This window comes from Heptranchias perlo, chromosome 5 (genome assembly GCF_035084215.1).
Source record: "Heptranchias perlo isolate sHepPer1 chromosome 5, sHepPer1.hap1, whole genome shotgun sequence".
Classification (NCBI taxonomy): domain Eukaryota; kingdom Metazoa; phylum Chordata; class Chondrichthyes; order Hexanchiformes; family Hexanchidae; genus Heptranchias; species Heptranchias perlo.
Window position 1 is genome coordinate 97,075,430 of NC_090329.1, and position 21,706 is coordinate 97,097,135.

The following is a 21,706-nucleotide window of genomic DNA, read 5'->3' on the forward strand; positions in this document are numbered from 1 at the left end:
CTGGCCTAGTTCACAAATTTATAAACTGACTAAATGATGGATATTAGGCACTCATTTAACATTGCATTTTATAGTGCAGATTTATAGTGTTTTTTTCTTGAGTCTTAAAATCTGTGTTTAATAATGTAGTGGCCAACTAATTCTCTGTCTTTGTTGCAGTCCTAAAATAGTGTAGTCAGCTTGCCTGTCTGAACATTAACTTTTCACTTCAAAAATTCCCACAATTCATTTTATCAGTTTTAATCCAGAGATCATAAGGTTAGCTTAATCCATTAGAATGATTACCTGCTCTGCTAATGCAGAAATATTGCCCCATCTTATGCAAGGCTGTGACACAAAGCTTATAAATTGAGTAAAAGTAAAAGATACTTTTTCTTCCTTAGGTTGAATCTGTTGTGGAATGTTCATCTAAACTCAAGATAATCAGTTCTGTCCTGGACGTGCTGGGATTGAGACCAAAAATGATGGACCTGACTTGGAAAGAGCAACTGTATAGAATAAAAGCAGCTGCCACTGATTGGAATATCAAGAACCGCTTGCTGTTGGCTTGGGGCCTCGTACTTAGAGCAAATCACTTGGCAGAATCTGACACTGGTATGGTTCTTTTATTTTAAAAAAAAGTCTAATGCATTAGAATATCTTGAATTAAATTAAGCACTGACAATTTAAAATCTAATCCGGGTATAATCGAGAAGTTGCATGCCTCAATCAACACAGTCTGATGTTGACCTTTTAAGGCAGATGATCTTTTTGTGCCAGAGTAGGTTTCACATGTGGATTCAAAAGATCCGGGCAAGGAGGTCAGCAAGGGTACAGAAAGATGGTTGCTCTGGTCACTGTTGCTGCTTCCTGGCTGATACTGATGGAGCTGTGCTCAATAATTTAAGAAGAATAGTATCTTGTCTTTGGGTGGAAGAGACTGCTGGGAGCTTATACCCTTCAATTCATAGGGCCTCCCTGGAGATTCAGAGGAGTGCTTTTCTCTGGTTAATTAGTGTGCCTGTTCCCAAAAGTTTTTGGCCCTAGAGATGGGGAAATTTCTGCTGTGGGCCAGGAAAACTGAAGATTCTACTTCCACTTTTTATAATCTTTACGAGGACTGAAGAATTTTGACTCATCTGGAACCTAGTGTTTTGATATCCTTCATTCTGAAGGGGATGTTTAGGATAATACTGCAGATAATTTGAGTGTTAATGTTGCGATGTCTGGAGATGACGATGGGGCTCCAGGGTGTGCACTTCCCCTATATTACAACAGTGATTACACTGCAAAAGTAATTCATTGGCTGCAAAGCGCTTTGGGATGTCCTGACATCGTGAAAGGCACGATAAATGCAAGTTCTTTCCTTTTCTCAGTTTACTTTGGCATTCATGAGCCCCACAGCTCGCATCTGCAGCTTAATGTAAAGAAAGTTCATTGCCCGTACAAGGTTCTTCCACTTGGCCTGACATCTGCACCCAAAGTGTTCAAAGTATGTCTGTAGTGCAGCCTCCGTATTGCAGCAGGAAACTTGCTTAGATGAATGGGAACTTCTTAAACTCGAGACCAGCTGGACAGCAGCTGCACGATCTTACTTGTGAGATCAGGCTTCCTCATGGATCAAGATATGTCCCAGCCATTGCAGGCTTACCCATCACTGGCACCTGGTTTCACACTCTTGTGTATTATCTTGGAACCACTAAATTGTTTCAAGACCATTCAATTTGTGTAATTAACCTCCTGGCAGGATTTTGACTCTTCATTGTATATGAAGCCTGGGGTTAAGGCAGCAGTCATTTTAACATGTTGTACATTGGACCATTCTAACCTTGTCATATGATAGTCCCTGAGACACTTTCCATTATCTGGTTCAACCAGGAGGTGACTAATGACTTAAGATAGTGGTCTGAAGACAGGCTTACTGAGCAGACCGACTACATTTACAATACCCTTGCCATGCTGACTGATGCCCCTCATAGTATCAATCTCAAGTAATGTGGATACATTCCATAGATCTCCTGGCACTTAAATGGGCTTCAACGGCTGCTTACTGGTGAACTCCGCCTTTCAAAGATCCATAATGTATTAGTGACCTTGTTGTAGTGAACAACGTAAAACAAACCAGGTGGAACCCACTCACTCGTGACTTTGCCATGTCAATACTGCACTGGGTCAACCGTACCTTATTGTATGTAGAGTATCAACAGATACTTTAGAGTGCCAATGTCCAAACTCCCTGTATTCGACTCGGTCTCTATGAACTTTTGTACTCGTTCAGTTTAAGGATAGGTATGTTGGGCTGAATGGCCTCCTTCTGTGCTGTATCTTTGAGTGCTGGGGAATGAAACATTTTTTTCTATTTTGGGCACTAGGCCAGGAATAGAATAAATCAGATGCAGAGTAAAGCTCCCCATACTCTTTCCTAACATGATTTTATCTAACTTGACAGGTATAAATTTTCCATTTCTGGTATAGAGCCATCTTTCAGCTGTTGAGTGAGATTGCTGAATTGTGGATTGTTTTATGGAGTTGTGTTGATGTGGTGGTTTGATGAACAGAGCTTCAAACTCCACCTCTGATCCATCAAGACTGATCACTTCCACTTCTGGACCAGCACATCATCTTCACCTCTCCACCAGAAATCTCATTGCTTGATTTCTCTAGTTTTTTTCTTGGCAGTCTCCTTAGTTCCACCCTATTTAAACTCCGACTCATCCAGAACTCTGGGACTCGAATCCTATCCCATTCAGGGTGTCGTACATGTATATTCCCTGTCCTTGCCAAAGTCCTCTGGATGTTACTTAAAATCCTCAACTTCGCATCTCTGTGCCTCCCCTCCCCCCAGTCCATGCTCACTCCATCCAACCTTTACGTTTATCTTCAGCCCTAGATATGACTTGCATTCTTCATCTGACTTTGATCTAATGGAAATCCCTTCCCCCTCATCAGACCCTTCAGTCACCCTGGTACTCAGGAATTCCCTTTTGAAACATCTACTCTGCTTTTCATTCCACCTTCCAAAGTCTCCTCCAAATGACCAACTTTGACTCTAATTCCTCTCCTATTTCTTGTTTATTGTCCATCACTCTCCTGTAAAATACCTTTTTGTTATGTGAATGACATGTTATTGATGGGGAGTTGTTGGATTTTTGGTTCCTCATTCTTTGAAAGACATTCAACCTCCATTTGCAAAGCTATCTTCCAGCCTATGTCATAATTCTTTAATCTCCTTATGTGGCTTGGTGTCAAATTTTGTTTGATGCTCCTGTGAAGTGCCTTGGGACATTTTACTATGTTAAAGGTGCTATATAAATGCAAGTTGGTGAAACTCTTCAAAAGTATATTTGATAGTAGTCTCTTGTTTCTTCATTTTCCTGTTGCTTTCTACAGTCAAAGGACTACAGTGTGTTAACACAATGGGAAGGAGAGAGAAACATTATATAAGTAAGATACACTGCATAGTGCCAAGATCTTGCATTTTCCCCTAGAGTTGATGGAAATATTCATCTCTTACATGGAAATTTTATATTGGGAGAATTGGTCTTGCAGTATGTAATGCAAGTTTCTTCTCCATTTAGTTCATCTCGTGAAACTTGTGTACCATAACTCCTACTCCTAAAGAGGGAGACCAGGTCTATAGGGGAAATATTGTCAACAGGTATTTGTTGTTATAGGTAGGCTGTGAGAGTCAAGAAGCAAGAACCAGATAATTTCTTCCCACTCCCCCACCCCCGAAGAGAGAACTCAAGTGGCTAAGCTTGAACAGAGCAGAGTTTCTCACCAGTAATAACTATCAATAATACAATACCCTTCGTGAAATAGTGGCCAGAGCACTTTAAAAGAGGGAGAGGGTGCTGTCAAGCAGGAAGTGAAGGAATGTGAATAGCCAGATCAAAGACATGGTCAGAGATATAGGTTTTTAAGTGGTCTTTGAAGTCAGGTGGCAATGGTAGAGTGGCTAGGCAACTGAATTCCAGAACGTGGGTATATCCTGTTGGGGGGGGGGGGGGGGAAGGCAAATCATCATCTGAATTCTGAGATTATGCCTATGTCAAAAAAAAAATCAACACTACAAATGTTTCTTTGAAATAAATTCTCAATTAGTTAATTTTAAACAGCTACAGCATAATATATTTTGCTTTGTTGCTACAGATGTATTGCAGTGTGTGGTAGACTCCCAAACTTCAGCAATGAAATCTCAGGGTCTTCTGGACTCCAAAGGTATTGAGGTGTGCCTACCTCAGCTGGATGGAGCCTGTTTGAATCGCTTGTCGAGCAGGGTTCAGTTATGGCCTGCACTTGAGTATCTGGCGTTACTCTGCAAGTTTAAAGTGGTGGCAGACCTTCTGGATGGATCTTTAGTCTCGAGGTAAGCAAAAGGCCGTGGGTTTCTTCAATAGTTGAAGAATCACTTCCTATAAACAACTGCCATGACCCAGAAGGCAGTGCAAAGCGGGGAGGTAGAGGGAACTTAATGGTAAACCAGTCAATATGGAATTTTACATCTTCCATAGCTCGTGGTAAGTCAAATGATATATTAGCCTCTATTTTAACTCGTTAAGATGGAACAGGAGACTTACCCACTCCTTTCCCACCCTGACCTGGCTGACTTCAATTTCAAATTGCAGGTAGCAAGGGCACCCACTCTAAGCCTCTAGGTTCTCTTTAAATGTGCAGTGCAGGCTCTGGTGACACTTTCTTTTCAATGTGGAATAGCTTTTGTCCTTCAATTGGAAAATCCCTTTTAGGGGTTTAAATTAGAAATTATGGACACTTACAGCCCTAACAATCATATGATTTGATAATGTGAGTTGTGACTGCCTGTAATTTTAATGCCAAGTAGGTGTTTCAAAACAGTGGAAAAATTGTTCTGCAGAGCACTGAAAGTGACTTGGTGTAAAACATGAGATATTGGGCCGGATTTTGCTATGAAAATAACGGTGAGGCTGACAGCTCTATTTATGTGCAAATCGGAAAGCAATTTCCAGCAACCGTACATGTGCAGTTAAACATGGAAATCCAGAAGTTGCTCTGAGATGCAATGCTCCTCCTGTAAGCTGTGCAAAAATGGTATCTCACCGTCTGGCTCCCTGTTCAAATGTATTGAATGGCGTGAGGTTCCTAGTTCAAAGTCTAACGAACGGCTGGTGCAGTTCATTTGCCCCTCAAAGCAAAATCCAGTGCAGTAGTTTTTTTTTGCAAGATAATCGCCTTTTTTTTAGTTCGCTCTCTCGCTCGCGCTCTCCATATTTCTTCCTGGTTATGCATTAGCTGTATTGAGACGCACGGTGGAAAACCTAATTCTGTGTTGCTTCTGGTGTAGCTCCAAACCAGCTTTTATTTTTCCCCCATCTTCCTCTGTAGGGAAGCACCAACACTTACCACTAACACGGTGACATGGCTGAGATCAAGAATTTGAAGTGGAGGATTGAACACTGCATTCCACCACTCCATGTCGCAGTGTTGGTTGTCAGCCTGCTCTGTCACCATATTGTCCTTGTTTATAACATTGATTAGTCCAGTTTGTTTTTGACTCATTGGTTCTGTAGCCATAAATGTATTTTAAAATGTGCAATTCCGAAATGATGCGTAGTGAATTTCTGTTACCTGGCATTTAGTATTTGAGTCATGTATTGCAATGTTACCTTAAACTTTTGGTACCAAAAAGTCAGGAGGCTTAGAACATAATACAACTTTCTGGTTTTATTTAATTGTTTAATAGAATTATTCTAATCTTTCCTGCTTGGTCAAGGCTCCAGACAGCAATCAATTACCAAGAGATTGGGAAGAGTGTGTTTTGAGATTCTCTGTAGCATCAAAGGGGGTACAAATGGATTATTGCATCCAGTATAGTTGCAGCCGATATGTGGATCATTGCATTGTTAATTTGCATGTGTATATAGGAAGGTGAAAAAATATATTACCAACAGCATATCATGCCCATGATTGACTATATTCATTTTTTCTTTTATTAACAATCAAATAAATTTAGTATATGAATAGAATTCTTGTGGACTCATGTCTCATATCAGCTTGATGAGCAGTAAATTAATTTTATTTTTTTTACAAAAAGATCTAGATTGGCTGAATATTAATAACTTAAGAGCATTTATTAAGTGCCTTAACATAGTAAAGTTCTACATGCATTATCTCCAACAGCACCAGGACGAAATCGGATCAGTCAATGCTGCGTGCTGAGCTTCGTCAATTAATAACATTCTGCTTGAGATCAACTCCGACTGCTCCTCGAGAACTTCGAGGATTTTGGTACTTGGCACATGATGACAAGGTGAGCACAGAAAGACACTTGGCCAAGGTCCACTTTCAAATGCTCTGATATAATTCTGTTTTGATATCTTCATCTGGGCATCACAAGAAGCATTTTGTAGGTCCCATTGTCCTGCCCCTTTATGCAATATAGAAATTATTCACATTGTAGTGCTAGATTTTGAGGGGAGAATGGAAAAAAAACACCTTTTGTGAGCATGAGCTTGGTGCTGTTAAATTTGAATGCTTACATTTGGAACTTTACTCTGCATTTGGCTGTGCAATATCTGACTTGGGAGTTCCTGATATCAGTGATGGGTTCTGGAAAGTGTTAGTTCCTCAGTGCTGATGTTCCTCATTTCAAGTAAGAAAAATCATAGAAAAATTTGAATATCTTTGTGTAAATATATCTGGATGCTAACAGATAATTAAAAATGGAGGCCTCCGGTGGTCATTGAAGCATCCTTTGTTCTAAATTAGTTTGAATATCGAAATGATATTAAGTGCAGCCTTAAAGGGTCTATGTATAACTGCCTCCTGCTAATAGCCACAGTACATCAGCACAGGTGTCCTGTGTTGGATTTAGGATGACCTGAATTGATTGAAGGCCAAAATTGCCTCCTTATTTGGTTTTCCATCATTTTGCTGCACTGTAGCCATAATGGAAAGTTTTTGTGTTGTGAACTGGAGTCGGTTGACCTCAACAATAAGGCATATTTGGCTACCTGGCTGACCCACCTCTGACTACTTAATATCCAATTGGATGATTGCATTTAGATCATCACTGTCCAATTGGCATGTTACCCAGCAAATTAATTCCTGAAATATCGGGTATTGAAGGCATCCAAAGTGCTGTCTTTTACTGTCTGTCCAATATGACAGTCAGATCAGTAAAACTGCTTTACTGTATATTTAAAAAAGTCCACGTAAAAGATATGGCCAGTGAAAGAATGGAGAGAATATTTGCCTATTGAGTTATTTGCACTAAGATTCAGCTTATAAAATCAATTTTAATGTTTTCACATCCCAGTGCTCGCCTGAAGAATTAAATTTGCTGTGTTCAGAACTGCTGTCAACTATATTTGGAGCATTTTGGACTAGTTCTGTGACAACAGATCCCCACTATTGGCTGACATGGAAACCCCCTGTGACTGTAGATGACAACTGGTTGCCGGAAGCTCTTATGGACAAATCCTTAAAGGTTTGTTTGTTTCTTTTGTATGTTAAACCTAGTGCCCTCAAGTTATTTATATTACTGCCGCCTAACACAATGAATACTGTGTGGACTGACCGAGTTGGTAAGAGAATAGTTACGCAAATGATGGTCATGTTCAACCTGTGCACCATTAAATTCTAAACAGAGTATTCAAGAGCAGCAGCGCCAGACCTAGTGAACAACATCCTGAGTGTGAGCGTGGTGCTTTATCTTTCCTCTTCAACTTCTTTGCGGTGTTTAACACAGTTGGCATGCCATGCTCCTCTTGCCCTACTCTGTGGGACTGCCTTCACTTGGTTTTACTCTTGCCTGTCTGAATGTAGTCAAAGGATCTCCAACAATTGCTTCTCTTCCCATCTAGTGCCGTTTCATCCAGTGTCCCTGAAGGATCCATCCTTCACCTCCACTTGTTTATTTACAGGAAGCTCTTTGGAGGCATTATCCTTGTGCACAGGGCCAGTATTTACATGTATGCTGACGACATCCATCTCTACTTCCACTACCTCTGAACCCTTGACTGATTTGTACTGTCAGATTGCTTGTCTGACTTCCAGTCTTGGATGAGTCTTTACTTCGTCCAGCTCATCAAAGACAAGCCATTGCCTTCAGCCCCCGCTCCCCTGCCACTACTTCCATCACCCTCTCTGGCAACTTGCTCAGTTTGAACCAGACTGTTGGCAACTGCATCATTCTGTTCAATCCTTTGCTTAGTTCCAGACCCCATATTCTCCATCACAAAGACCACCTACTTTTACCTCTACAATATTGCCCACATCAACAGTTCTGCTGCAACTCTTGTATGTAACTGTCCACTCCAGACTCAACAATTATGATCCTCTCCTTGCTGATCTTCTATCACACCCCTTCTATGAATTCCAACTATCCAAAACTCTGCTGCACTATCCTGTCCTGCTGGCCCATCACACCTGTGCTCGCTGACTCACCTTGGCTCCCTGTACCGCAACACCTCCAGTTTAAAATCCTTGTCTTTCCTTTCAGTTCTTCTATGGCCTTGCCCTATCTTCAGTCTGTCTTCTCCTTTCTCTCTTTAAACAGAAGGGAAACTTGCTGTGCAAAAACAAATTAGAACGATTGCTTGTTAATTGAAACAAGTTTTTGCAAATGATGTGCTTATTGTACGGAGAATATTTTTGTTTCCCTCTGATAGGGTCCTGGCATTTTGTGTAGAGCTGTCCAGTCGAAGTGTTTCTTCGAGATTCTGATCAACAGCAATCAAAGCACTTCTGGGGCTGTCAGTGGAATTGGTGTGATGGCGTCCCATGTGACTCTGGGAGAGTGGCTGGAGCGGACTCAGCAATTGCAAGAAGTCAGCTCCGTGTTATGGACCAACATGGCTGTTGGTTCCTTAGCGGAATTCAGGTATGTCACAGAAATGGCATATTTGCTTTTGGCTCCTTTTACGTCAGAAGTAGTATTTGAAAATAACGTGCATTCATTTATTAGGATATTTTAAAAAGATGTTTCAAAACAAAGACCTGAACTGGGATGAAAATTTAATGTAAAAATAAATCTCTGGCACAGTGGCGGGTGAGGGAGTATCTCTGTTTAGCTGAACTCCCCATCCCAGCTATGCTATCAACGGAAGCATATGGTGGAAGCCAGGTGCTTCCCTACTGGGAAGTAGAGGAAATTGAAGGGAAAGTCGCCCCATCAGGGGTCATTAGGAGAAGCCCAAGAGCCAGTGTCCCGCCTGCTGTTTTAATTACAGAATGTGCATGGTGCAGAGAAATAATCAAGTGAGGGAAGGGAAATACACTTTGAAAATTCCTTCCCTGCTCTGCATTGCTTCTTCTGACACTAACCTTTTTGCATTTGGTTAATAAGTTTTAGGCTGGCTCGATCATTGTTCTGCTTTGTAATCTGAAATTGGCTGTCGAATGATTCTCTTGGTAACAAGGTGCTTTTACAAGCTTCATGCTGCACTGCAATGAAGGGTGAAACGAAGTAAACTGCTAGGTTCTGGTTGGAAGATTCTGATGTGGCTGAGAGCACTGACCTTTTCATTGTTCTGCATTAAGGTACTATTGTAAATTCCCAGGGGGTAAGTCTAATGGCAGTATTCAAAGGTATATTTGTACACCAGAGTCATTTTTTTAATAGCTTTTTGTTTTGCTGCTTCTCAACTGTCAGATGTGCCTCAAAAAATTAATGAACCGCTTCAGCTATATGGAAGGAGAGGGCTTGTTAAGTACTGAAATAAAAAGTTTCTGGAATTTAAAAACAGAAAATGCTGGAGAAGCTCAGCAAGTCGGGCAGCATCTGTGGAGAAAGCAACAGAGTTGATGTGTTCTGACGGAAGGTCTTTGACCTGAAATGCTAACTGTTTCTTTTTCCACAGATGCTGCCTGACTTGCTGAGCTTCAGCATTTTCTGTTTCTATTTCAGATTTCCAGCATCCGCAGTATTTTGCTTTGGATTTAGTGTTTCGGGAATTATTGACTTTCGTTTTAGCCCATGTTTTGCATTAAGCCGGTTTTGTTGTAAAGATTGTGCTCTGCTATGGTGAGGATGACTTTGTGGAATTGAACATCTGCTTCACTCCCAATACTAAACTTGAACTTTCAGCTCATATACAAACAGTGTAGCTGCTCAATGTATCCCTCTGTACCCATAACCATGCCATTTTCATCGTTATCTATTCTTGAATTCAAGTGAGGTTGCTCAGTTTTTGCACAATTGTAAACAATTTTTTTTTAATGTTTGAATTTTGTGTTGCAAGGTGACTGATGTTGCTGCTGGAACAATTGTTTTTTTGTTAATTAGCCAGATTCCAAATTGAAATTGGGCTCAGAGGGTGTGTGTCAGTTCAGTGGGCATAAGCATGTAGCATACTGTGTGGTATAGAGGCTAAACACATTGTCCTTCTACTCTGGGGCCTGTGTTGTAATTTAGTTCAGGATGTCTCAAAACCCACTGTACCACTTGTTACTATGTGGGGCTGTTCACTGATATAGACATAGGCCTAACATGTTTTTATAGGTTTTATTTTTGATCAGAAAATGAACATTGATAGTAATTGTAATAAAGCCAGTTACTGTTGATTTGCACTTATTCTGAAGACTTTTTGTAGCATTGCTGTTGAATTCATAAGCTATAAACTCAGTTTAAGGACCAAATAATAGTTTTAAATGTCATTCACAAGCTTTGAAAAACTTGAGTATTTGGTACTTTGTTTGCAGGTTCACTAATTCCAGATTGCAGCGGATAGTGTTACATAAACAGCTCCATGCAGTAAAGGATCTTTTGCCACAAGAACTACAGGATGAATATTTACAGACCTGTGACCAAGTTACCTTTGACAAAAATAGCACAGCCAGTCGCCGAATTCGGAGTTTGCTCAGCGATCTTGTTGGGCAGGGAGTACTGCCTGAAGATGTTGTTTCACTACTTGTGACATGCATACAGGAGTTTGTGGGTAAAGAGAAGGATTTTAGAAGCCTTTCAGAGCAGGCCCGGAGTGGCTGTCTATGGGTAAACCTGGGATTGCTACAAATTCAGATTTGGACACCTCAGACCAAGTTTGATCCTGCTGTCAAAAAGCTGTACAAGCTGAATTACATCAATGAGGAGGTCAGTCATCTTCATTTTATTTTGTCAGTATTCACTTACTGGAACAGGTGACTGTCACAAATTGTCAGTGATGCCCTTTGGGATATTGAGCATTTATGTCACAACATTGTGGCATTTACCACAGTGACTTTATCTCCTGTGCCTTACTCTTCCTGCATGCTGGTGCTTTGTCTTATAGCCTGCTCCATGTGCAAGTTTATCTTTCATTTTGAACTTTTATTTGAATTTGAGTTAATTACTTCCACCCTTCCACGCCCCCTCCTCCCCCCCCACCCCCCAAATCAAACAACTTCCCCATGACAGCAGCCTCTCTGCCATATTAGTGTGTGGGGTGGGCTTTGATGCACACTGCTGAAATCTTAGAGGCTTTCATCATCTCACATGTCAAAATTAAGCCTATTGTTTAGGAGAAAGTTTGATGTTCAGTTCCCTTTTTAATGCTCAGCTCACTGTAGCCTCACTAGAGCGACCTGATCTTTCTGCACACTCGAGCTGCGTAAGCGTTGTAACCTCTTAATCTTGTACATTGAGGATAATCTGCACAGAATAAAAGACTGCACTTGTTAAACTGAGACCCCATTTACCTGTTGTAGTGATTCAGATGCGTGTTAAAGATCCCACGGCATTATTTGAAGTGCAAACAGTCCCCCCGATGTCCTCAACCGACACCGCCAAAAATAGATGAATTGGTTATTCATCTCATTGCTGTTGGATCTTGCTGTGTGCAAAATAACTGATCTTGTTCATAAAAACACGTCACTGCTCTTAACTCATGGAAAACATTTGGGGATGATACAGGTGATCAGGCACACGGTTGAATAGCTTGGTAAAAGCAGATATTTGTGGCTGCCTGTTTTTGTTTTATTATCATTGTTCTCTCTGTCACTGTTACCTACTAATAGCTTTTTTTCCCCCTCCCCAGTTGCAACAATTGCAGAGTGAGTGGAAGAGCCGGAGCCTGTCTGAACAGTTATTGACCGGTCGAGAACTAATGCAGGAAGGAGAGAACAGACACTGTCATCCCCGAATTAGGTGCCTAATTAAATATTTATTAGCCCATCTGCATAGTATAGATCAGTGGTTACATTAATCCACGGCCCCTTTAATGTGGTCTCCCACTCCCTACACTTTCCCCAGTCAAGCAGACTGGTTGAAGACGTGTTTCAGGTTGCCTGTGGGTGCAACAGAGCAGGTTGAGTGACTGAACCTGTGATCCACTATCCCCCAGTGAGGCTGTGCCTAGCTTCTCCTCAGTGTCTGGCTATTTTATGGCAGTATGATTTGAGGTTGGAAACTAGCTATTGATTAGGGATATAAGCTATTTGACTTGGTTGAGAGATTTTGCTCTATTAAAAGCAGCAAAATAATTTCTAGATTTAATGGGAGATTGTGTATGTTTAAATAGATTCATTATATAAATACTTGGATTTACAGGGTTGCTCCAGAGTTTTTAAGCAATCTTTTTATCAGCAGATATGTTGGGATGAAGAGCAAGTGAAATTTATTTTCAGCACATGCACTTGGAGGCGTTGGGTACAGTGCTAGGCGTTATGAACTGTTGATAGGCTTGTTGCTGCCTGAATTTTTATTTGACTCTGCTGAATATTGATTGGCTTCCTCCTTCCCTGTGAAGGCTGATATGCATTGTCGAGCCAGTCACCCTTGGCTGCTTTCCTGCACCTTTTTGGGTTTATTGATAAACATAGAGGGTCGAAGCCCATAGTGCAGGACACCACTAAGATTGATGGGAATGGGAGAAGACCAGGTAAATTGGGAAGTAGTGATTAGGTGACGACCAAATTTGGGTTTGAAAGCCTGTAGGAGAAATGTAATGCCGTGAGTTGGATAATTTTGAGGTCCTGAGTTGGAGTAGAAAAATGTGATTTTCTTTTTCAGCACAGTGCTGTTAGCAGCATGATTGGCAGATTTCTGATAAGATACTTGACTGTGGGATGCATGTGACCAGAGGGCACCTAAATGGGAGTTATTTTTTTAATGGGTGTGGCAGGGACAAAGGGTTAATCAATTTATCTTTTAAATCTGAGATATAATACCAAAGCCTGATTTAGAAATCTTTGAAGAGCTTGTAATACCATGGAGTATTTTGTGTGATGCTATACACGATCAAATAAGACTTGGCCAATTGCTTTATTTTCCCACGTTCAACCAACTCAACAAAAAATGTTTTTGTTTTACATAACCTAGGTTTTTGCAACAAAGAATCAATCATCTGAAAGAGCAGATTGAGGTACTTTCCAGAAAACAAGCGCACCGTCCCAATGAATCTCAGTATGATTATCTCTATGAGGATATCCACCACTATGTGAACAGTATTGCACAGAACTCCAAAGTCAAGGCTCTCCTCTCCCGACTGCTGCAACTCCTACATGCGAAGCGGCCTAAATCGCGTCAGAGCATCCAGACCATACTCAACGAAGAGGCATCTTGGCAGCAATCCCATCATCAGTTCAGAAGGCGAATCGCTGAAGAGTACTGTCAATATCCTGATGTCGTGGATCCCCTGCATGCTGCCATTCTGCAGATGCAACATGGCATGAGGCTTTTGGCATCCGAAGTTCACCTGTTATTAAATAACAAGATTGTTAAACAAGCTGACCTCACTAGGCTTGTTTCTTGCCTTTTGGCCTTCCCTTCGATCTGCGTTATGTTCCCAACCTACCTTGCTCATGCAGATGCATTATGTTCAAAGACCTCCATGGACACCCTCAGAGGGCTTAATCAGTTTTTGTGTAAGAACTTGTCGAGGTCATCTGAAGAAAAGTCTCTGGCCAAGGAACAAAGGTCGCTGCCAACACGAGAACAGCTGCTGATGAATGCTCTACTGTATCTGCGTTGTCATGTACTTTCAGTGGGCGAACTGAATCAGGAGTCACTGCAACTTTTCAGGCACATCTGTCAAGTAATTAGAATTTGTTCTTTTTCATAATTCCATATGTTTGCATATTAGGAAATCAAATTGAGTGCAAATTGTCCACCAAATAGTTTGAGAAAATCAGTGAAAATTCTACCCGTTCCTCCTCCACCCCGGTCATACCCCCCACACGTCTTCCTGCTCTCCTCATTACACCTTTTTGGTTTTCCTCCCCCGCCCCCCCCCCCCCCTTGGTAGTGACTTGTACACCAATAATTTGACTATTCTCCATGTGAGAACCTATGCAGTAAATGCTGATGGACAGCACAGCTGCACCTGAGCTTGGCTATTCAACCTCCCAATGCAATTTCCAGAAATGGTCATAGGATTTCTGTTTTTCACTATCCAAACTGATTTTCCCATCCAGTTATCTGTATTTTACATTTTTTTTGAGCTGCAAATTTGAGAGATTCTCATCAGGTTTAACTCTTGTTGAAATATTGGAACTTGATGAGTTGCATATTCAAACATAACCTTAAAATGCCTAGAATTTTCTTTTAGATACCCAGGCATTTCTGATGTTTGTTTAACCATACACATCAAGAAGGTCTCTGGTCTGGACTGTTGACGGGCACTAAATTTGATATAATCTCAACCTTTTTGATGGGTTCAGTAGCCTAGTCATTATTGTAATAGACTAGCAGTCCAGAGGTTAAGTTCAAATCCCACCATGCCAAGTTGTGTAATTGAATTCAATAAATCTGGTCATTTGTCAGCTAACACCAGAAAATGACCGTGAAAGCTGCCAGTGTGTCAGGAAGAACCCAACTGATTCACTGTCCTTCCAGGAAGGGAACTTGCTACCCCTACCTGGTCTAGCCTAGATGTAACTTCAGTCACACTTCATGTGGATGAGGCTGAATGCTTACAGGGCAACTAAGGATGAGTGCAGCTCCAACAACACTCAAGAAGCTCGACACCATCCAGGACAAAGCAGCCCGCTTGATTGGCACCCCATCCACCACCCTGAACATTCACTCCCTTCACCACTGGCGCACAGTGGCTGCAGTGTGTACCATCCACAGGATGCACTGCAGCAACTTGCCCAGGCTTCTTCGACAGCACCTCCCAAACCCGTGACCTCTACCACCTAGAAGGACAAGGGCAGCAGGCGCATGGGAACAACACCACCTGTACGTTCCCCTCCAAGCCACATACCATCCCGACTTGGAACTATATCGCCGCTCCTTCATCGTCGCTGGGTCAAAATCCTGGAACTCCCTTCCTAACAGCGCAGTGGGAGAACCTTCACACGGACTGTAGCAGTTCAAGAAGGCGGCTCACCACCACCTTCTCAATAAATGCCGGCCTTGCCAGTGACGCCCACATCCCATGAACGAATTTTAATACTGCTTTGCCCAAGAACACATTTTTAAAAAAGCTAAGATGGGGAAAAAATTGGCTGTGGTTCTCTCCACACCACTGCCCAGGCAACCCTGCATGGAGATATTGCAGTTGGACAAGGCGATGCTCAGCCAGGAAGGGACATAGGAACAGGATATGGCCATTCAGCCCCTCGAGCCTGTTCTGCTATTCAGTTAGATCATGGCTGATCTGCATCTTGATTCCATCTACCCATCTTAATTCTGTAATCCTTAATACTGTTGCCTAACAAAAATCTAGGACCAGGTAGCCCTTCAATGCTCCTTGCTTAGGCTCATGTGAAGAATGGCCACTGCGCAAGGTGGCATCATGCTTTGAAGACTGAGACGCACTGAGAAGGAAAGAAATAAGATTGGTTATTTTGCCATACACGTTGATCTTCAAGGTGATGTTTTTAGGCGGTTGTATTTGCAGTCCTCTGATCATGGTTGCGTTTAGTAAATGTGCAGGTAATACTCGGGGATGGGTGGTGACCCAGTAATGTGCTTAATATAAAGTTAGAAATACAGTAGGTGAAAATTGCAAGATTAACAAAGCACCAGACAAGGAGCAAACTGTTGTGGTTTATTAGACCTAATTTGAGCCAAAAATTAGCAGGAGGTTGGGTGGTGCAGTGGTTTGAACATTTTCCTTTCACCTCTGGATGGAATAGAGCTGAGCGTATGAAACTCTTCTCTAGGCTGGTTGTAAGTCTACCATTTAGAATTTGGTTCGTCTCAATCCAGCTTTAGTAGGCATGGGTACAAAATTCTCATTGCTAAAAAAGTGGTACAAAATATGTAATTAAACTTCAGCCATGAGAGTATGGGAATTGATTATACCAGAGAGGTAGGGAAAGCTCTTGAGGTTGGGTTAAGATGTGCAGTTCGGGGCACAATAGACAAAGGTGTCTTAAGATATGTTCCAGAGAATACAACTGGCGTAGTGTACTCATTACAGTTGGCAGGTAATAGACTGGCATGATTTACCAAAAGTTAAAAATGTTTCAATTTGTTTTGTATTAAAGGCAATAGTAAATGCCTGGGATGAGCAGGAAGAATGTAGGCGAGTGAAAGAGGAGCAGCAAGCCAGCCTGTACAAGTACAAGAGCAAGCAGTATGGGTCAGGCCTGTCGGAGGAGGAAGAGGAGGAAAGGGAATTCAGGGAGAATTTCCCACAATATACCAAGGTAAAGTGGAATATTATGTTTTCCCCCCTGCCCTGTGTCAAGTTTATTTTGACCTTTAATAAAGATGCCATTGTGCTCACTGAGACTCTATTTTGAATTATAATACATTTCTATATTTTTTTAAAAGATCTGTTTACTTTCCATGCTCTGAGTCATAATTTCTCAATTTATATTTAAAGTTGGATAATTTTGAAATGCACTGTCCTGAAATGGCTTAAAATGGTAATCTCAATCAAACTTAAGAAATTCAGTCACTTAGGTTCTGTACAACAAGCACAGCTGAAACTCAAACATTCTGCTCTTCAAACAGTTTTTTTTCCTTCCTGTAGGATTTTTCTGATATCACATCCCAGCCCAGTCTTGAACAAGAAGAGATGGACACTGAAGTTGAGAGCACAGTGGTTAAAACAGCTGACACTGCTCCCATATCAGAGAGTTCGATTCAAATGGTCATAAAAATTCACCAGCAAATGTATATGGGATTCTCACAAACTGTGTGGTACCACCAGACTGCGCCAGTACATCAGTGTAGCGATTACCTTAGTGCTTTTGTGTTCTCTTATCGCACAGCTGCCGTGCTAATTACGAGGTTCTATTCTCTAATTGGTGAGTCTGCTGAATTATTCCAGAGTTGCATTGTGCAACCCTGGAATTGTATAAACTATTTTTCAATTTAATAAGGGAAAGTACTGTGATGTCAGTGCAGTATGTTCTTGGGTGTATGATGCAGTGGAAATTTGTTGGGTGAAGTCAGTCTCAGTGCTTCAAAGAAAGGGTGAGAAAATTGAAACTGACTAATATGTGACCAGCACTACTGCATGACAGAGTGGGTGTCCCATTTGTCTGCTTAGCTTAACAAGGTTGTGGGAAAACTATTGTAGGAGATAAGAGAGAGAAAATGTTATTCCTGGCTCATTAATTTTGCTACACGTAGTACCTCAATTGTGTGGGACAGGCTGGATGGACCAGAGGGTCTTTTCGGTCTGCCATTGTTCATATTCAATTTTTACCATTTTAAAAATTGCTTTCATAACCACTAGAGGCATTAAAGCCAGAAAAATAATAGTAAACAATTTTACAACACCAAGTTATAGTCCAGCAATTTTATTTTAAATTCACAAGCTTTCGGAGGCTTCCTCCTTCCTCAGGTGAACGAAATGAAATCCTCGAAATGAAATCGCATTTATAATTCACAGAACAATGCTTGGTGATTACAGACAGTTTTTTTCAACTGCCCGTTGTAATCTGTAATCACCAAGCATTGTTCTGTGAATTATAAATGCGATTTCATTTCGAGGATTTCATTTCGTTCACCTGAGGAAGAAGGAAGCCTCCGAAAGCTTGTGAATTTAAAATAAAATTGCTGGACTATAACTTGGTGTTGTAAAATTGTTTACAATTGTCAACCCCAGTCCATCACCGGCATCTCCACATCAGAAAAATAATAGGAATTGAATTAAAATTGACGAGCCCTCGGTCAGCTTTGCTTAGTTGGTGGCACTCTCTCCTGAGTCAGCAAGTTGTGGGTTCAATCTGCACTTGAGAACACGTAGGCTGACAGTCCAGTGCTACATTGCAAGGTGCTGCTGTTGGGAATAGAAGTTAAATTGAGATCCCTTCTGCCTCTTTGTGATTATGATAGCTATAGAGGATCCCATGACACTATTCCAAGACGAGCAGGAGGTGTTCTCAATTTCCTGGCCAACATCCATAAATTATTTGGAGCTAGGAGTCACAGGCATAGTGGCTAAATTTGCAGATGATACAAAACTAATGAAGATGAGTTACAGGAGGATGTGAATTGACTTGGGAATTTGGCACAGGTGGCAGATAAAATTAATTGTAGAGAAATGCAAAGTGCTTCACACGGAGACAAAAAAAATCCAGGAATGGGCTATTACATTTTTTATGCTTAAGTGGAAAGAAAATAAAGAAATTGAAGCTATCACAACAATGCTCAGTAGCAGTGAGTATAGCATATCAAATGTTGGGATGTATTAAGTTAATATTGAGCCAAAATAGTGAGGTAATCCTGCCACTTGATAAGTCATTTGTGCTCTTAGAATACTGTGTACAGTTCTGGTCACCTTGGTACAGAAAGGATATTGCAGCAATTGAAAGGATACAAAAGAGAACAACCAGAATGATTGAGGGGATGGAGGGATTGGATTAGGAGTGATTTATGCAAATTGGAAACATTCTCATTGGAAGACAGAAGGTTGAAAGGTCATGATTGCTATTTTTAACATTTTAAAAGGACTAGATAATGAAGACCATGACAAGCTGTTTCACCTCAGCTAGAATAGTAGAATCAAAGGACACGTCCTGCGCTCGTAGGGGTGTAAATTTAAAACTAATCTGCGGAAACAATATTTGAGTGAGTGGTAAATGTGTGAACAGGCTCCCTAGGGGGGTGTTGGAAGCAGATAGTACTGATTCATTCAAATGTAAATTAGATGGATTCCTTTCAGATGATAATTTGGGATGTAGTGCATGAGTAATTGAAGACATGACTTATAAGTGTAGCATGCTTGGGAGGGACAGGTGGCTGATTCCCGAAGCTTTCCACGGCTGGGGTTTTCTTGTGTTTGGGTCTGTTGTGGACCAATGAATAAAGATTGATTGCTCTGGTTGGTGAACATTATTGTTATATCATGTGACTGCCAGGATGGTAGAAGGCGAACTAGATGGACCTTGGTGTTTTTCATCTAGCAATTCCTATGTTCCTCAATTAATGTCATCATACAGTTTAATCGATCACTCATCTGTGCAAAATGACTGCTGTATTTACCTACATAACTAACTGCACTTTAAAGTAATCCATTATGTAGAAAGTGCTTCGAGTTTTTTTGAGATGGAATGAAGTGCTTTTATAAATGAGATCTTTTTCTTTGTTTGGCATTTCATAATGGACCCAGATGTATGAAAATATCAGTCATGGGCTAATTACTGTACATAATTGTAAAATTTACACCTAGTTATGGAGCCAACACTGACTATCTAAACACACAGCACAAGATTTTTGGAATAGAATTTCTGTGCCATTATTTCTCCCCCATAAAATTGTAAGCAGCACAAATGTAATTAAAAATTCAAGTAAAATTGGGGCAATTGTGTGAAAATTGGGAACTTGTTCTGTTACAGCTGTAATATTTTTGTTGTTGACCATAAATGGTTAATTGTATTGTACTCATTTAAGTGTAATATTTTTGTTTACTTTTGGGTTAGATTCTTCATTGAGTGAACAGCTTCATGGCAGTCAGTTGCTGATTAGTTCCCTCATCCAAAACTCTGTTGGGGAAGAAGAAACCTCTGAGCTCACCCTGCCCCAGGAAGACCCTTATGACTTCTATCAACATCCAAATATCCAGGAGGCTAAAAAGTGTCAGCCTGTCCTGAGAAACTTCACCCAAAAGGTGAAAGAGTTACTGATGGATTGGCCTGAACATCCAGCTTTGATGCAGGTAAGGAGAATCCAGTCGCTATATTCCACACCTTTCACAATGTGGGAGTATAGCCCAGCTTGTCGTTCTGGCAGAAACAACATGCTGAGTGCGTGTGTGAAAATGTCGTCATGATGTTGTTGCAATACATTGCCTCAGGGTTCCAGGTCTGCGCCATTGCGCTTGTTAGCTTTTCTCCTCTCATCAGACCACTCATTGCCATATGATGGGAAAAGCATGGCTTTTGTTTTAAAGCAGGAAAAATAAACAAATAATAATTAGCATGGAATGGGCATGGATGCGAATTAGAATTTTCCACATTGCAAAGTGTGTACCACAGTTTAATTCTGGTCATATAGTTTGCCCTTCGGCACTGACCCATTCATTGCTGCACTGAAGCGAACCAAGTGCCTTTGTAGTTGGGCTAGTGTGTAAGTACCAACATTTGTTTTAGGCTTCAAATAATATGCAAAATGCAAAAGCCCCTTCAGTCATTAAGGAATAGCTGCACCATGTTTCTGCATTATTCAGATCAAGATAAATGAGCACACCAAGTCTTAGAAATTCAATCATTCCCAGTCAGACATCTGAGTACACATCCGTGTATCCCTTTTTCACCCCCCCCCCCCCCCCCCAACAACACTTTTTTGAACAGAGATGTGATCTTAACATTGTTTCAGTCCTCTGGCCAACTTCCATATTCAAGGATGGATGCAAGATTGTGTTCAGAGCCTCTGCTTTTCCCCTCTAACTTCCCGTAGCTTTCTAGGATGCTTGGTGTCTTTTAATTTTCGAGTATCACAATTTTACTTTAGTACTACTTCCTTACCTGCAGTTATCCTATCTAATTGTTCCACATCCTCTTGAACCCTTTCACTCCCATATTCTTTGAAAACAAAGGCAAAGTACTTATTGGTATCTCTACCGTTCATTTATCCTCTAAGATTTTCTGACGCTTTTCACATGAGTTGTCAGCACTGCGAACAAAATCTTTTACATTGGGCACTGTGTCTGCATTTCAGGGTCAGATAGAAGGTTAGGTCCAGAGTAAACCTCTTTCTATTGTATGCTTGGAGTGTGCCTGAGGAGAATACTCACTAGTTCCACCAGGGTGCCATCATTGTGGCCTCTTAATACTGCAAAATTGTTGGAAGCTTTGTGCCATACTCTCACCCAATAGGAGCTGGCTTAGATTACTTAAATACATTTTTACTTTGACCATTACATGTGGTATAAAGAGATATACCTCAACAGTCTGGACCATGCTAGTTTCTGAAGTTTTGTAACACTCTATAGAATGGCTAAAGCAGAATCAAAGGGAATGCTCTTATAAAGTCTTGATAGAAAACTAATATTGAATCGGGGACAGGGACACGATAAAATTAACATAAGTAAAGCAACAGTAATGAAGAAAAAAATAGTACTGAAGAGTGACAAATCCCCAGGACCAGATGGTTTCCATCCCAGGGTTTTAAAGGAAGTCGGTGAGCACATTGCAGATGCCCTAACTATAATCTTTCAAAGTTCTCTAGATTCAGGAACTGTCCCTCTAGATTGGAAAATTGCACATGTCACTCTGCTTTTTAAGAAAGGAGAGAGGGAAACCAGGGAATTTTTCGACCAGTTAGCCTAACACCTGTTGTGGGGAAAATGCTGGAGTCTATAAGGATAGGGTGACTGAACACCTCGAATTTTCAGTTAATCAGAGAGAGCCAGCATGGATTTGT

The 21,706-nt window shown here is 41.0% G+C and overlaps 1 protein-coding gene across 1 annotated transcript in view; it reads left to right on the forward strand.

Moving 5' to 3' along the window:
- Window positions 1-21,706, forward strand: part of mdn1 (midasin AAA ATPase 1) — a 178,672-nt gene that overhangs the window by 111,698 nt on the left and 45,268 nt on the right. The window contains exons 56-66 of the mRNA XM_067985297.1: window positions 384-594; window positions 4,132-4,348; window positions 6,139-6,268; window positions 7,277-7,447; window positions 8,631-8,842; window positions 10,663-11,053; window positions 11,976-12,085; window positions 13,259-13,973; window positions 16,375-16,536; window positions 16,866-17,142; window positions 19,765-20,000. Coding sequence (XP_067841398.1) covers window positions 384-594; window positions 4,132-4,348; window positions 6,139-6,268; window positions 7,277-7,447; window positions 8,631-8,842; window positions 10,663-11,053; window positions 11,976-12,085; window positions 13,259-13,973; window positions 16,375-16,536; window positions 16,866-17,142; window positions 19,765-20,000 — 2,832 coding nt within the window. The remainder of the gene's footprint in view (window positions 1-383; window positions 595-4,131; window positions 4,349-6,138; window positions 6,269-7,276; window positions 7,448-8,630; window positions 8,843-10,662; window positions 11,054-11,975; window positions 12,086-13,258; window positions 13,974-16,374; window positions 16,537-16,865; window positions 17,143-19,764; window positions 20,001-21,706) is intronic.